At 37.9% G+C, this 15,981-nt stretch overlaps 1 protein-coding gene across 1 annotated transcript; it reads left to right on the forward strand.

Moving 5' to 3' along the window:
- The first annotated feature begins 6,457 nt into the window (after positions 1-6,457).
- LOC123232279 (olfactory receptor 24-like) lies at positions 6,458-13,557 on the forward strand. Its single transcript, XM_044658683.1, has 2 exons — positions 6,458-7,369; positions 13,549-13,557. Exons 1-2 carry the CDS (start codon positions 6,458-6,460, stop codon positions 13,555-13,557), a joined length of 921 nt encoding a protein of 306 aa, XP_044514618.1.
- Positions 13,558-15,981: the final 2,424 nt, after the last annotated feature.

Here is a 15,981-nt window from a genome sequence, read left to right on the forward strand (position 1 = left end):
AGCTAAGAAGTGGCTGAGGCCAGATTTGAACTCAAAAGTTATAGTTAGATGCCAGGGAAACTAAATCTGGCTCCCTGGTACTGAATTGGTGAGGACTGGCCATTGGTCCTGGATCTTTGGAGCCCTTGTAGCCACGGTTGCGGAGCTGAGGTATACTCAGGAGACTGCTTTCTGCCAAGATGCCAAACTAATATGGACTGCAGAAAACCTACTTCTCCCTTTGGAATTGACTTTTGGCTATGATGAATTACTCCAAAGGAGTAATTACAAGTATTTATTTCTTTGGTTCTTTAGGAGGAAGAGCAGCAGAATTTCTTTGGCTTCATCATCTCAAACATCTAGGAAAATTTTCCAGGGAATTTTCCTGTTCAATTGCAGGGGCATTTAATTCATTGTAGCTTAGCAAGGGAAGCAGCATGGGGTAGTGGGGAGAGCCTTTGTCTGGGAGGTGGGAGACTTGAGTTCTGGGTCTGGCTCCATCCCTTGCTCCTACTGAGATCTTAGACAAAACATTCTGTCATATATTTTGTCATATGCACCAAGGTCTTTTCAGCTCTGATATTCTCATCCCGAGATCTCTTTCTACTATTCTATTTGATATTCTATGTCCTAAGGTCCCTATCTACTCTGATATTCTATTTTCTATGTTTCTTTTAATTTCTGATAGTCTACATTCTAAGGGTCTCTCAGGACAGACATCTTGTGTTTTGTGTTCTAAATATTTGCTGAGTACCTCCTGTGCATTTTTCCCCTGTTCACAGCAGTGGGGAATGAGACTAATGAAGACATAGTTCTTACATATAAATAACACACCAGACCAGATACATGTACACCAAAAATATGGCAAGCAATTCAAGACTGTATAGAATCAGGGGCCATGTAACACAGACACGAGTGTGCCAAGGTCTGTGTCAAATTCATGAATTTGATATGACTGCTCTGGATGCATTGTTTCTCCAAGAGATGCTTGAAAAAAATGGCAAATCTTTCCAAGACTTGCAGTTACTCCATTTGCTCCTTACATCTGCTAATTTATACAGAAACAACCGATAGAGACAGTAGAAATCTAGAACACATGTCTTCTGACTTTGAAGTCCTGAGCACTGAACTTGAGATTTGATGATTTCTTCTCTTCTATTTCATCAGAGAATAGAGGCAATAATCTTGAACTCATTTTCATGAGATCTGCATTTAAATCCCAACTCTGCTGGTTTAAAAAAAAGATATATGGGGGAGAGAGATCCAGATGAGATAGAGGTAGATCCACTTAGGGATCTCCCTGAATACCCAGCTGTGATCTTCAGGTATTCTAACCTCTGGTTAGTGAGAGTGAAGCAGAATCACTTTCTCTTACTGGGCCAGTTGCACAAACGTCTTGGAGACAATTGATATATGAAGTCAGTATCTCTTTTATTATACGAGGGGATACAAACTGAGGATCAGAAGAAGGGGTCTCTGACTCTAAGGGATATAGCTACTCACCAAAAAACCTTCTACGTTCCTCGCAAGAGGGAGCCTTTGAGTCTTCTGGCTAACTTACCAGCTCCCTAGTTTTATCTAGGTGTACCCCAAAAGCTGTCCTATGCCTGCTAAAATCCTTTCCCTTGAGTTCCTAATATGTGCTTTAAAGACAGCCTTACACTTCTCTTAAATCTTATCCTGTCTCCATCTTTTTCCCATTACAGTTTCCACAGGTGTGACTTTGGGCAAGTCATTGTAACCCCATGGGGTCTCAATTTCCTCATCTGTAAAATGTATAATGAGGGGGTTAGACCAGATGATTTCTCAGGTTCCTTTCAGGTTTAGATCTCTTTTATCATAATGATGAAAACTGGGATTTTGGAAAATAAAGAAAGATGTGAGAATGAGTATTGAGGGAGAAAATGGTGTTAATAATAATGTAAGTAGTTTAAATATTATCCTCACTTTACGGATAGAGAAAAAAGCCTCAAAGAGATTATTTACTTGTCCAGGAACCCATAGCTACTAAGTATTGGAGATAGATATGAGCCAAAATTTCCAGTACTAGAGTAATTGAACTTTTGGCTAGGGATGAGAAGGATCTTACTAGAATTGGAAAAATGTATTTGGCAGTAATTCAACCTCTTGATCAAGAGAACTTTAAACTGATATGTAAAAAATGGACAAAGAAGCCCAGACAAAACTGTAATAGGAGTTACCATGTAGGACAAAAAGTGAGAGATTGAAAGAAGATTTATAGTGGAAGTTATAGGATGATAGAAAGTACTGGAAGGGAACTTAGAGGGGCATTGAGTTCAACTGTTTCATTTTTCAGAGCAGGAAATTATGGCACAAACAAGTTGAATGACTTGTCCAGGGTCACACAGCTAATAATTGTCAGAGGAAGGAATTGAATCCAGGTCTTCTTGATTTCAAGTCTAGGGCTTCTAAGTCTAGTGTCATTATACATTACAGTTATACAGCAGTTCACAGAATGGAGTGTATATAGTGTTCAGGGAGGACTAGAACCTCTAATATTAGGGCTTCCAGAGCCCTTATCAAGGCTGCTCATCTACATATATACTACTCCATGGCTGCCTCTCATCTCTTAGTTTAAAAGAAGGAAGACTTTTCACCTGACTCCCACCTGTGGCTCTAAGAGCCTGTAGCATGTATAGCAGCCACATCTCAGTAAACAGTCTAGGTAGGTAGGCAGGCTAAACTAGGTTGAGGGTAACCAACAGGCTTCATCCCATCAATGAGTTAGGGGGATGTCTACTCCAAGTTTGTGAAGACTTCCCCTGGTGGAAAGGGCAGATAAGAACAATTTATTTCAATGGCTATGAGGGCAGCCAAAGCAGGCATTATGGAGCACCTAGAGTTTGGTCAGGCATAGAAGACATCAAGGTCATCCACATACATATCAAGCCATTGCCCATTGTCCTGACTTTTGTCCTGCCACTAAACTTTAATGACTGAAAGAGGGAGGCTGACAACTTTATGCAATTCTGCCTCACTTTAATCTAATTGACATACAATTCAAGACATCACTCCATGATATCATTGGTCTTCTTTGAAAAATGAAGGATGAATAACAAAAGCAGTAACAGCTCACAGAGTGAAGTTAATAGGAAAAGGGTAAGAATAAAAAATATATCGAGAAGCTAGAATGATGCATCGACTGAAACTTATTATAACACAAAAAGGGATCGTACAGAATATTTGGTTCCTGGAGTGATCTAACTCTTCATTTCCATATTTTGACTTTCCTGACTTCCTTAAAGACTCATTTCAAATTCCGCCTCTAGAACAAGGTCTTCCTTCATTCCTCCATGTCTTCAACTTGGAGATTACTTTCATCCACTCTGTATATATCTTGCATGAACCTAGTTGATTACATGTTTTCTCATCTGTTAGAATGGGAGCTCTTTGAGGAAAGTGACAGTAATTTTACTATTCTTTGTATTCCAGTTACTTAGCAAAATGCCTGGCACATAGTAAACACAATAAATGCTTGTTGACTGACTGACTGATTTAAGATGAAAAATAAGACTTAGGGGTGATGGGGAAGAAGAAATCTAGCAGAAAGATAGGGAGAGGAGGGAAAGAAGGTCCTCTGGAGGAAAATGATGAGGGATAGAAAGAGAAGAACTCAAGTTGAAGGAGTAAAGGAGAAAGACTCATAAAGAGGAGGAGGATGAGAAGATGGACTCTGTAAGAATAAGTAGTTGGCAAGACAGTGTAGGCAATTAATAAGAGAAGAAAAAGGAAGTTGTATATAGTTGTCAATATGTTAACAAAAGGCTAATGAGGCAAGGAGAGTGAACATATTGAAGTAAAAAATATCCACATATTTTTTGTAGTTTGCTACTACAACTTTCAAGTGATATACTCACAAGTCTGAAAATGTTCAATAATGTCATTTTCAGAAAGTACAATGAACAGGCAGCATTTGAGGGTGCTGTAGTAATGGCACAGTTTTGCCATGATCGAGTGACCACTATCTAGTCTTAATTTGCTGGCTAGTCATTTCCTATGAGAGAAGAAAAAGGAACTTGAGGAATGTCTTCCTATTCCTCAGGACATCAAAGAGAATGAAGTATTCCTCTAAAAAATGAAGACATCTTTCACTGTGAAAAAAGAAAAAGAATCTGAGTTGATAGAAATGATTCTTGATTTGGGAAGGTTAGAGTTAGCCAACTAGTCAAACAAAATTACTAAGTGCTTGCTATGGGCCAGGCACCTTGGTAAAAGGATGGAAGGATGTGACACACAGGGAAAAAAGGAAACATTGCTGAACATGGAGCCAGCACTTAGTAACTGGATGACACTACCAAGATTCAAAAGGAGCTTCACTGATTGGAATAATGGACTGAATCTAACAAAATTTAATTTCCCCTAAATAAATGCTAACTTCAGTAATTAAATTAAGAAATTATGTATATAAAGGCTTGACAAATAGCCATGTAAAAGGCTGGATTTGAGCTTAAGTCTTCTGGACCTCAAGGCCATCTATATTGCTATCTATATACTACTCCATGGCTGCCTCTCATCTCTTAGTTTAAAAGAAGGAAAAATAATCTTTCTAACATACAGATTATTACTTTAAAGAACTGGGTTCCCGTTGGGGGAAATCCTCCTAGGATTCCACCCAACTCTAAAATTTTAGGATACTGATTTCTTTCCCTTTTCATGCCTAAGTAGCTGCTAACACAAAGATTCTTTAATGCTTTAAAGACCTGAGAAGTCAATATTAGCCAAAAGTGTGGTTCTGAAAATACTCAAGAAAACTAATTTGCACTTTAATTTCATTAACAGTTAACTAATGTTTATATCAAATGGGATAATTGCCTCCTTATTCCATTCAGACTATATCTGGAGTATTATTTTTGAATTACATTTTGGGAATGAAATAGACAAATTGGGGTGCATCCAGAAAAAGTCCACCAATAAGGAGGCAGCTGGGTGGTTCAGTGGATTGAGAGCCAGACCTAGAGGCAGGCAGTCCCAAGTTCAAATCTGGCCTCAGACACTTCCTAGCTATGTGACCCTGGGCAAGTCACTTAACCCCCATTGCCTAGCCCTTACTGCTCTTCTGCCTTGGAACCAATACACAGTATTGATTCTAAGACAGAAGGCAAGGGTTAGTAAAAAAAAGTCCACCAATATGGGAAGGGGACTAAAAACCAGGTTAAGGGAACCCAAAAAGTCTTGGGAGAGAAAAAACACAAAAAGTATCTGCCAAGTCTGAAAAACTGTCATGGGGTTGGATGTAGGGGTAAAAAGACTCTCTTTTATTGGTTGCAGAAGGAAGAACTAGGCAGATCAACCTGAGGAATTAATATCTTGGCCCACTGGGGAAGGGATAGGAATGGGACTTGAGATTTCTTTGATAAAGGGAGTTCCCAAATGAGGAAACCCACTTTATCAATGCAGGTTGACATTTCTACAATTTATAGTCTTAGAGAATTGCCTAAAGGAGAGTCTAAAGGACATGTCCAGGGCTATACAATTAGAACATGTCAGAGGTTGGATTTGTGCTTAAGTCTTCCAGATTTCAAGTCCATTTTGCTATCTATTTACTACTCCATGGCTGCCTCTCATCTTTTAGTTTAAAAGAAGGAAAAAGAATCTTTCTAACACACAGATTGTCCCTTTAAAGAACTGGGTTCCTGTTGGGGAAATCCTCCTAGGATCTCACCCAACTCTAAAATTTTAGGATACTGATTTCTTTCCCTTTCCATGCCTAAGTAGCTGCTAACACAAAGATTCTTTAATTCTCTGATTTTTGGATAGTAAATTAACCAAAAAGTAAAGTTTGCTTTAGAGGCTGAGGGAGTGTGGCTGCTACCTTCCTGAGTATAATGCTGATAAATAGTAGAATTCTGAAATTATAGAATCTTAGAATTACAAAATCTGTTTGAAGGGATCTCAAAGGGTTTCTAATGCAACCAATATCTGAATCATGAATGCCTTTTATAGCGTCCAAAACATATTGGCTATCCATTCTCTGAATACTTCAAGCAAAAAGGAGCTCACAACCTCTTTGAGCATCTCCCATTATTAAGAACCCTCTAGAGCTAAACTTGAGGTTCTCTGGGACTTTCTCCCATTGGTCTTATGACCCTTAGAAATATAAAAATGTGACCTCTCATGAAAAGGAAGAGGTGACTTTAGAAATCGAGTGAACCCAGGACTGACTTTTATAAGGATAAACACCGTTCTGGTTTGGGTTCAAAGTATTCATTGCACAGATACAGTACGGGAGAAGTATGGGTTGATACAGTTTATGTGAAAAAGATCTGGGGGTTTTGCTGTACCACAAACTTAATATGAACTGACTATATGAAATATCAGCTAAGATGCTAAAGGGAACTGAGACTATTCACAAAGATCCAGTTATACTCCATTGGTATGTGTCTAGAGTGATTACCCACTTTTTGCCTGAAAGCTTCTAGTGGTGGAGTCATAACTTTCTCTTTCTTTCCCCAGATACATGGAACTAGGAAATAAAACAAATGCTCAAGAATTCTTCCTCCTGGGACTCTCAGAGAAGCCCGAGCAGCAACCTCTCCTCTTTGTGATATTCTTGTGCATGTATGTCATCACTGCAACTGGGAACCTTCTGATCATCCTGGCCATTGGTTCAGATTCACACCTCCACACACCTATGTACTTCTTCCTCTCCAACCTCTCCTTTGTAGATCTTTGTCTGGCCACTAACACTGTTCCAAAGATGCTGGCCAACATCCAGTCTAAGACTAAGTCCATCTCCTATGTTTGCTGCCTGACACAGATGTATTTTTTCCATTTTTTTGGAATCATGGACAGTGTCTTGATTGCTGTGATGGCTTATGACCGTTTTGTGGCCATCTGTCATCCACTGCACTACACAACGATCATGAGCCCACGTCTTTGTGGGCTGTTGGTGGGTGGACCCTGGGCTTTTTCCAGCCTGATCTCCCTGGCACATACCCTCCTGATGTCCCGTTTGTACTTCTGTGCCAGCACTGAACTCCCTCACTTCTTCTGTGACCTCACACCACTACTTCGGTTGTCTTGCTCTGATACTACAGTCAACAAGATCTTGGTGCTCATTGTAGGTGGGATGGTGATCGTCACACCCTTTCTCTGCATTCTTGCGTCTTATGGCCGAATTGTGGCAGCTATTCTAAAGGTCCCCTCTGCAGGTGGCAGGAAGAAAGCCTTCTCCACTTGCAGCTCACACCTTTCTGTAGTGGCACTCTTCTATGGGACCACCATTGGGGTCTACCTCAGCCCCTCCTCTATCCACACAGCTGTGAAGGATAAAGCTTCTGCTGTGATGTACACAGTGGTCACGCCAATGCTAAATCCCTTCATCTATAGTCTACGTAGCCGAGATATGAAGGGGGCTCTGAAAAAACTTGTCAACAGGAAAATTACCTCATCTCCTTGACCTCTTTTCTTGGACTTGCCATGCTGTTTGCTCTGGAGAAGTAGGATCTAGTGAAGGAAAACTGGGCTGGATGCAGAGAATTCTGGGTTGGGAATATGGATAGTTTGAGGTCATAGTTTTAGATTCCAAAACTTAGGGAATTTTTGCAACACAACCCTAAGTATAGCAAAGGCTCCTCCAGGTCTGGAACAAATTATTGGATCAATTTTCCTTTAGTCTAACCCAGAATTGAGTCACTCTGTTGCATACCTGGGAGAGGGGACTCATTCAACTATACAACCATGACCATATCTCATCAAGCAATCCAGAAATACATGTTGTTCCCCATGGATTCTGAGGGTGAAGTCAAGGGAACACAAAGTGCTGGTCATAGGATGTTTTCAATGTACCAAGACATAAATGTGGACAAGATAGCCATTTTTGCCCTGAGTTGGCTGCCATTCATTCTCATCTTGTCATGTAGGCTGGCTTTTTCTTGAGAAATGGAGGATGGTAATATAGGGTTAGGTTATATGAGAAGATATGAAATCAAGTGAGGAAAGATAAGGTTGGGTGACAATAGATTGAGATGAAATAAAGAGGAATAAAATTGGTGAGATTGGGTAAGGTGTGATGAAGCTGGCTGAGAATGTTTAAGGAAAGGGAAAACTAGTAGAAGAATGGTCAAGAAGGAGGAAGGAAGAGATGGGAGGTTGGGGGAAGTAGGTTAAGACTGAGTGAAGGAGGTTGAGGTCAGAGAGGTGGAAGAAGTATAATGAGAAGAGAAAAGGAAAGGGAATAAACATTTACATAATGCCCTCTCTATGCCAGGGACTGTGCTAAATGATTTTGCAAATATGACATTTCATAACTGAGAGAATGCAGGAAGGATATGGATGAAATTGGGTCAGGTATAGGAAGATGGGTAAGGCACTGAGGTGAAGAGCAGTGAGATTGGATGAAGTTTGGTCAAGGTGGATGGAGCCTGGATGAGACTGGTTGAAGATGTACAGGGATGGAGGGATTGATGAAGAAGAATGAAAGAGGGTGGAAGTGTCAAGAGTTGGGTGAAGAGAAATGAGGCAAGACTAGGGAGAATAAAGTTTTAAAAGGCTAATTAAGGTGGAATGGAATTGGATGAAATAGGTGAAGGTTAGATGGGGCAGAGTGAGATTGAAGAAAGAATCAAAGGGAAGAAAAGTGGAGAAAAGAGAAGGGGTGAGGAGCAATATGGTTGGGTGGGGCAGAAATATTGGGTGTAGATGGACAAAAAGATGAAAGGGAAGGAATGAATGAGTGGATAAGAAGAGATGAGAGAGGAGGAAGCTGGCTGAGATGGGCGGAGGTTGAATGGGAATGGATAATGCAGGGTGAGACTGGGATGGCTGAGTGAGGCAAGGGGAGGAGAGAGATGGCCAAATTTTTTCTTGGCTCTTAGGAGCTGTTCCAAAGGGAAATATGGTACTCACCATGGCTCTTCTCTCTTTAGGTCTCTATTTCTATTGTGGGCTCTTGTTTGGAAGAGGTGTGGGTGAAATTCTACAAGATGAGGGAGGGAGACTGTGTAAGTGGTATGAGTTTGGATATTTCTTTCTCTAATGGCCAATTGACTCATCAACTTTTTGTCATTACCCTTTTTGACTCTGCTCTCCTGCACTTTTCATAGATCTACATATCCCTCACAATCAGTATGGGTTCCATATGGAACTTAACTTTGTTTGTAACTATCACTGCATATCTCTCTGTGTGGAACTATTGGTTTTTAGAATATAAAGGGGTCTCAGGTCATCTAGTTGGTCATTCCAATACAACACAAGATTTTCCTTTGCAATACCTCTGACAAGGTTACCTACCCTGTTCTTACCCATCCCCAGTGAATATAACAGTGCTCACTACTTAAAAAATTTAAGTGTCCGAATGAGAGTTAGCATAGTATATAGCACAGAGCTGGAAGCTAGATGGTATACTGCAGTGATTCCCAAAGTGGGCACCACCGCCCCCTAGTGGGTGCTGCAGAGATACAGGAAAGTGGTGATGGCCACACTTTTTTGGTATTACATTCTATTCTGAGTTCAATAAATAGTTTCATGATTTTCAGGGGGCACTAAGTAATATTTTTTTCTGGAAAGGGGGCGGTAGGCCAAAAAAGTTTGGGAACCACTGGATACTGGATAGAGCCTGGAGTCTATACAATGGGGATAATAATAGCATCTACTTCTCAAGGTTATATTGAGGATCGAATAAAATAATAATTGTAAAGTACTTAGCACTGTGCTTAACACATAGTAAGCACCATATAAAGCTAGCTATTACTATCGTTATCATCATTATTATTTCTTGTTTATCAGTTATGGAATTTCTTTTATTATTGTAAATTTGAATCAGTTCTTTGTACCTTAGAAATTAGATCTTTATCAGAGAAACTTGCTATAAGTTTCCCTCCCACCATTTACCTCATTTTCTTCTAATTCTACCTGAATTAGCTTTGTACAAACATTTTAAATTTTTAAAAATGAAAATGGTTAATTTTATTTCTTATTTAATCTTGATCTCTCTCCTCCATATGCCTAACAAATAATTTCTTTCTTGCTTCTCTAATTTGTTCATGATGTCACCTTTTTCTGCCCAAGTCACATATATTTGGAGCTTATCTTGCTATAAGGTAAAAGATATTTTATGCCTACTTTTCTGCTAGGCTGATTTCTAGTCTTCCCAATAGCTTTTGTTCAATAGTGAGTTATTTATCTAATAGCTTGGATCTTTGGGTTTATCAAATACTGAACAACTGTACTTTTTTGCTTCTGTTTATTGTATACACTATATGATCAACCTCTCTATTTCTTACTTAGTACCAAATTGTTTTGATGATCACAGATTTGTAGTATAGTTTGTCCGGTAGTGCTACCCCCTTTTCTTTCTTACTTTTTTCATTAGTTCTATATTTTTGAGTTTTTCTTTCTCCAGACACATTTTGTTATCATTTTTCTACTTTTATAAAGCAAATCTTTTGATGGATTGATTATTATGACACCCAATAAGCAAATTAACTTAGGTTAACATTGTCAATTTTATTAAATTGGCTCAGCCTTCCCATAAATAATTAATATTTCTCTGATTATTTAGCTCTGCCTTTTACTTATTGAAGAGTATTTTACAATTTTGTTAATATAGTTTCTCTCTCTCTCTCTCTCTCTCTCTCTGTGTGTTGACAGGTAGATTACTAAGTATTTTATACTTTTTGGAGTTATTTTAAACGGCATTTCTATTTCTACTTTATCCTGCTAGGTTTTGGCAGTAATATACAGAAATCATGATGATTTATCTGGGTTTATTTTATGTCCTGCAACTTTGCCAAAGTTGCAAAGTGTTTTGATTGGCTTTCAGTTGCTGTCCTAGGATTCTCTAAGTGAAGCATTATAGGGAGCTAACCCCCTATTTGGTTTTGGGGTCCTGAGTGGTGTTGGTGGCTTAGGATTGTTAAGGCAGGAGAAAGAAAATGAGAACAACCAGACTAGTGGTTAGCCCATGTTGCTCTAACGCTATGGGATTTGGACTTTATTTTATACTGGTTTCAAACAAAGAACACAAAGAAAGAGTAACAGCTGTGAAGGGGTTACAAATCATACACAATCCATTAAAGTCTAAAAAGTAGAGATATGGGTGCAAGGACAAGGGCCAAATTCCAACCACCAATTAGTAGAGGTTTACTTCTGGGAGCAGAAATAAATTTCATGGAGATGTTTACTAATTACGTTCTGCCTTGATTTACAGATCTGCACCTGGTCAGATAGTCTGGATTAAATTGTCTGGCTCCAGTCCTTATCTAAGTAATATATTTTTTAGGGTTTAGGCTTCTTAATTATCAAGGAGAGAAACTGTCAAGGAGAGAAATTGTTAACTCAGTAGCTTCTGGTCTGGTTATGGACTCAAAGCTTTCCAATAAGTCTATAATGTTTTTCCAATAAGAAAAGGTATGGATCATAAGAGGTGTCAAAAGAGGGGTCTCAGATTTTTATCTATTCTCTTATTGGCTTCCCACAAAGCATCAAGACATTTGCAAAATTGATAATTTTAATTTCCTCATTCTTATGCTTATTCTTTAATTTTTTTCTTATTGCTATAGTTATTATTCATAGCACTATATTGAATAATAAGGATGATAATATGTATCCTTGCTATTGGAAAGGCTTCTAGTTTATCTTCATTACAGATAATGCTGGCTCTTTGTTTTAGGTAGATGCTTAGCAAATTACAAAAATTCACTTATTGTTATGCTTCCTAGAATGTGTTTTAAAAACATGAATGAGTGTTATACCTTAACCTATTCTGTGTCTATTAATAGAATCATATGATTTTTGTTTTTATTCTCAGTATTAATTTGGTTGATTATTTTACAGTTTTCCTGTTTTTATTAATATAGTTCCATATATCTAGCCCCTTATTCCCTTCTTCATACTATAGAAAGCATTATCTGGCAAAAAATATATTTATATATAGATTATGCTTTTCATGTTTCCATTTTTAGTTTATTTTCTGAAGGTGAACATTCACAAGTTATTCTTCAAATATTATATCTGTAGCAGTGTATAATATTCTCTTGGTTCTACTTGTTTAAGTCTTTGTTATCTCATGTAGTTCCTTCAAGGTTTTTTTTTAAACCCTTACCTTCTGCCTTAATAACACAATACTGTGTATTGGTTCCAAGGCAGAAGAACAGTAAAGGCTGGGTAACTAGAGTTAAGTGACTTGTCCAGGGTCACACAGATAGCATGTGAATGAGGCCAGATTTGAACCCAGGATCTCACATCTCTAGGCTTGGCCTTCAATTCACTGAACCACCTACCTGCCCCTCTTCCCAAGTCTAAATTCTTTCACAACAATATACCACAATTGTTTAACCTTTCTCCAACTGATGGATATCTTTTCGATTTCCAGTTCTTTGCAACTGGTTTCCTATTATTAAACTACCTCTGTGTTACTGGTGTAGAACCAGCCTTGTCATATGTGTAATCTTTGTGCTGTATGGTTGAAATTTCCTTGTTTATATTTTAAAGTTTTACATCAAATTTTTTTAGGGATATGGCTCTGTAGTTTTCTTTTTATATTTTGACTCTCTGCTTTAGGAATCAAGACTATATTTGTCTCACAGAAAGAATTTGGCAGGATCTTTTCTTTTTGTGTTTTCTCAAGTAGTTGATGTAGTATTGGAATTAATTTTTCTTTAAATGTTTGATTGAATTTGCTCATAAACCCATCTGGTCCTGTCATTTTTATTTTGGAATTAGTTTATAATATTAAATTTCTTTGTCTGAGATAGAGTTATTTAAGTCCCCTATTTCCTTTATCTGTTAATCTTGGCATTTTATATATTTGTACATTTCATCCATTTCACTTAGATTGTTAATTTTATTGACATGTAACTTGGCAAAATAGCCCCTAATAATTTCTTTTATTTCTTCTTTCTTGATTGTAAATTCACCTTTTTTCATTTTTGATACATCTGATTTTCTTCTTTTAAAAATCAAGTCATTGATTTATCAATTTTATTGTTTTTCTTAAAAGATCATGTCATTATTTATTCAATACTGTTTTGCTTTTAGTTTTGTTAATTTTTTCTTTGATATTTCAGGTTTCCATGTTGGTGTTAATTGGGGGTTTAAAATTTGTTGGTTTTCTAGTTTTATTTTTAGTTGCATACTCAACACATTGGTCTTTTTTTCTTCTTTACTGATGAAAGTATTTAGATAAAAAAAAATTCCTCTATGTACCACTTATGGCTGCATTCCCAGAATTTTTGTATGTTGTTTCATTGTTGCCATTAACTTTGGTGAAATTATTGACTATTTTGATAATTTGTTCACTGATGTCCTTTTTTAAAAGATCAAGTTATTTACTTTAATAAAACTTAAATATTTGTTTCAAGGTCCCTTAAATGAATGTAATTTCTATTGTATTATGTTCTATAAATGATATATTTAATATTTCTGCTTTTCTTCATTTGTTTGAGTCTTTTTTATCATCTACTAAGTGGTCAATTTTTGTGAAGGTACAATGTATAGCTTAGAAATATGTATACTCCTTCATATTCTCAGTATCCTCCAGAAGGTTTAGCATATATAACTTTTCTAAAATTCTGTTCAAGTTCTTCATTTGTTGTTAGGTTTATCTAGGTCTACTGACAAATCAAGATTTCTAACAATTATAATTTTACTATTTCTCCTTATAATTCAATGTTTCCCTTATGAATTTAAATGCTATGTCATTTAGTGCATGTATATATAATAATGATATTAAATCATTGTCTATAGTGACTTTCAGCAAAGCTAGTTTCCCTTTTTATCTCTTAATTAGATCTATTTTTGCTGTTGCTTTGTGTTAAGGAAGGAAAGAATGTGCCAGGTGCTGTGTTAAAAGCATTACAAATGTTATCTCATTTGATCCTCACCACAACAATGGAAGCAAGAACTATTTTTATCTCCATTTTACAAATGAGGAAGCTGAAGCAAACAGAGGTTAAATGGCTTGTCCGGAGTCAGAAAGCTAGTTAGTTTTGAGGTTGAATTTGACCTCAGATCTTGTTTCCAGATATAGATACCTATCCAGTTTGTCAGCTAGCTGTCTCTGGAAATCTGACATTGGGATTGATATTCTTGCCTTTTTAATTTCAGCTGAAACCTAATAACTTTTACTCCATCCCCTTAACTCTGTTGCATCTTTCTGTTTTAAGTGTGTTTCATCTAAATAATATATTGTTAAATTCTGGTTTCTAGTCCATTCTATTCTCTTCTTCCATTTTATTGGTGAGTTAATTCCATTTACATGCATAATTATGATAATTAATTGTGTATTTTCTTCTGTTCTACTTTCCTATGCTTCTCTCTCATTTCCCTTCTAAGGCAAAAGAGCAGCAAGGACTAGGCAATTAGAATTAAGCAACTTGCCCAGAGTCACAGTGAGGAAGTATCTGAGGTCAGATTTGAACCTGAGTCCTCTTGACTCTAGGACTCTATCCACTGTGTTACCCAGTTGCCACTATAAAGGTTTTGTGTTTGGGACTTCACATCACCACAATACCTTTATATAGTGAGATTTTTTGCAAATACCAGAATCAAGAAAAACAAAAAAAAGTAAACATGAATGAACATGCATAAGTGATAAAACAAGGTTAAACTGCTTATATTACTAGGGAGATTGTTTAGAGAAGAGACATAATTCTTTTTTTTTAAAGAAAAAACCTTTTTTTATTTTGTGGAAAATAAAAGCAGAAACTGAGACCCCAGATTCCAGAAAACTCCTGAAAAATATGGCTTTGTTTCCTTAAAAAATACTGTATATGTCTCTACCACATCCTCCCCTCCCCTCCTCTTTATTTCCCTCCTCCCCCTCCCTCCCCAAGAGCCCTTTTCTAGGTATTTTCCTCCTTTCCCCTCCCCAACCCTTACTAACTTCTGACTTTCATCCTCCTTTTAGTTCTATTTGTTTTCTATTCTACTTGTCCATCTCACCTTTTCTTTCTTTTTTTGTCACCATTTGTCAATTTTTGTCTGCTCAGATAAAAGTCCTGTCCCCCTCCCCTCTTCCCCAGCATGCAAAAAAACATTCTCTACCCCTTCCTCCCTGGGACTAGATAATCTTTTCTTCCTAACAGGTGCCCTTCTAAGAATTTAAGAGGTTTCCTCTGCTCTATTCCCACAAAAAGACAGGAATACCTTTGGTAAGATTCCCTCTCAATTCCCACCCACCCTATCTCAACTGAATTGATAAGAGTCTTCTCTATAGCTTTCTTACCCTAGATAAAACCATCTTCTCCTCCATTTCTTTTTACTACTCACATCCTCATCACAATAAAATCTACCTCTTCCAGAAAAAGTCTTCCCTCCCACCCTTTGGGTTTACCCTAAAATATAGGAACCTTTTCTTTTTTCATCAAAAGGAAAGGTTTGCTAATCCGCATCAGCTAGGTCTAACCTTTTCTTATTCCCCAAGGAAGCCCTGAACCTTATATACCTCTACCTTTAACTACAGCATGTATATTAATCCTTTGGACGAGCCCCAGAGTGCAGATTGAGGTGGTCGTGTAGGGTAGACTTCTGCGTGAAGCACTTGCCACAAATACCACAGGAGAGTGATTTGACACCTCGGTGGATGTTCATGTGACGGTTGAGGTTGCTGCTGTGGTTGAACTGCTTCCCACATGGAGGGTATATAAAAAGGAAGTGCTGAGCTCTCATGTAGAACACAAGCTTTTCCACACCCTGAAACACTTTTGGGCACTTGGTACACTTGATGTTCTTCAGTGGGTTTCCCACTGGGGAACCCCCTGGTAAAGGGCTCCTGATGCCCCCATAACTCCCACTAACTCCACTGCTACAGGACACAGTGGCTGCTCCCAGGGCTTCATCTCTCAGCCTGAGGATGATGCCCTCTCCCACTCGACCTCCAGGAAACAGCAAGAGACCCTCCTCCTCTGTGTCTTCTGTCAGCTATAGCAGGCCTTCACTACCCCCTGAAGTGCTGTACTATTGTCAGGGGCATGAATAGTTTCTCCAACCTCATTGATGAGGAGTCCACTACTCCCTCCAAGGCCAAGACCCCCTCCAAGG

The sequence above is a fragment of the Gracilinanus agilis genome, chromosome 1 (genome assembly GCF_016433145.1).
Source record: "Gracilinanus agilis isolate LMUSP501 chromosome 1, AgileGrace, whole genome shotgun sequence".
NCBI lineage: Eukaryota > Metazoa > Chordata > Mammalia > Didelphimorphia > Didelphidae > Gracilinanus > Gracilinanus agilis.

Excerpts from the sequence above, each read along its gene's own strand:
- LOC123232279 (XM_044658683.1), top strand. The coding sequence starts at position 6,458 with ATGGAACTAGGAAATAAAACAAATGCTCAAGAATTCTTCCTCCTGGGA.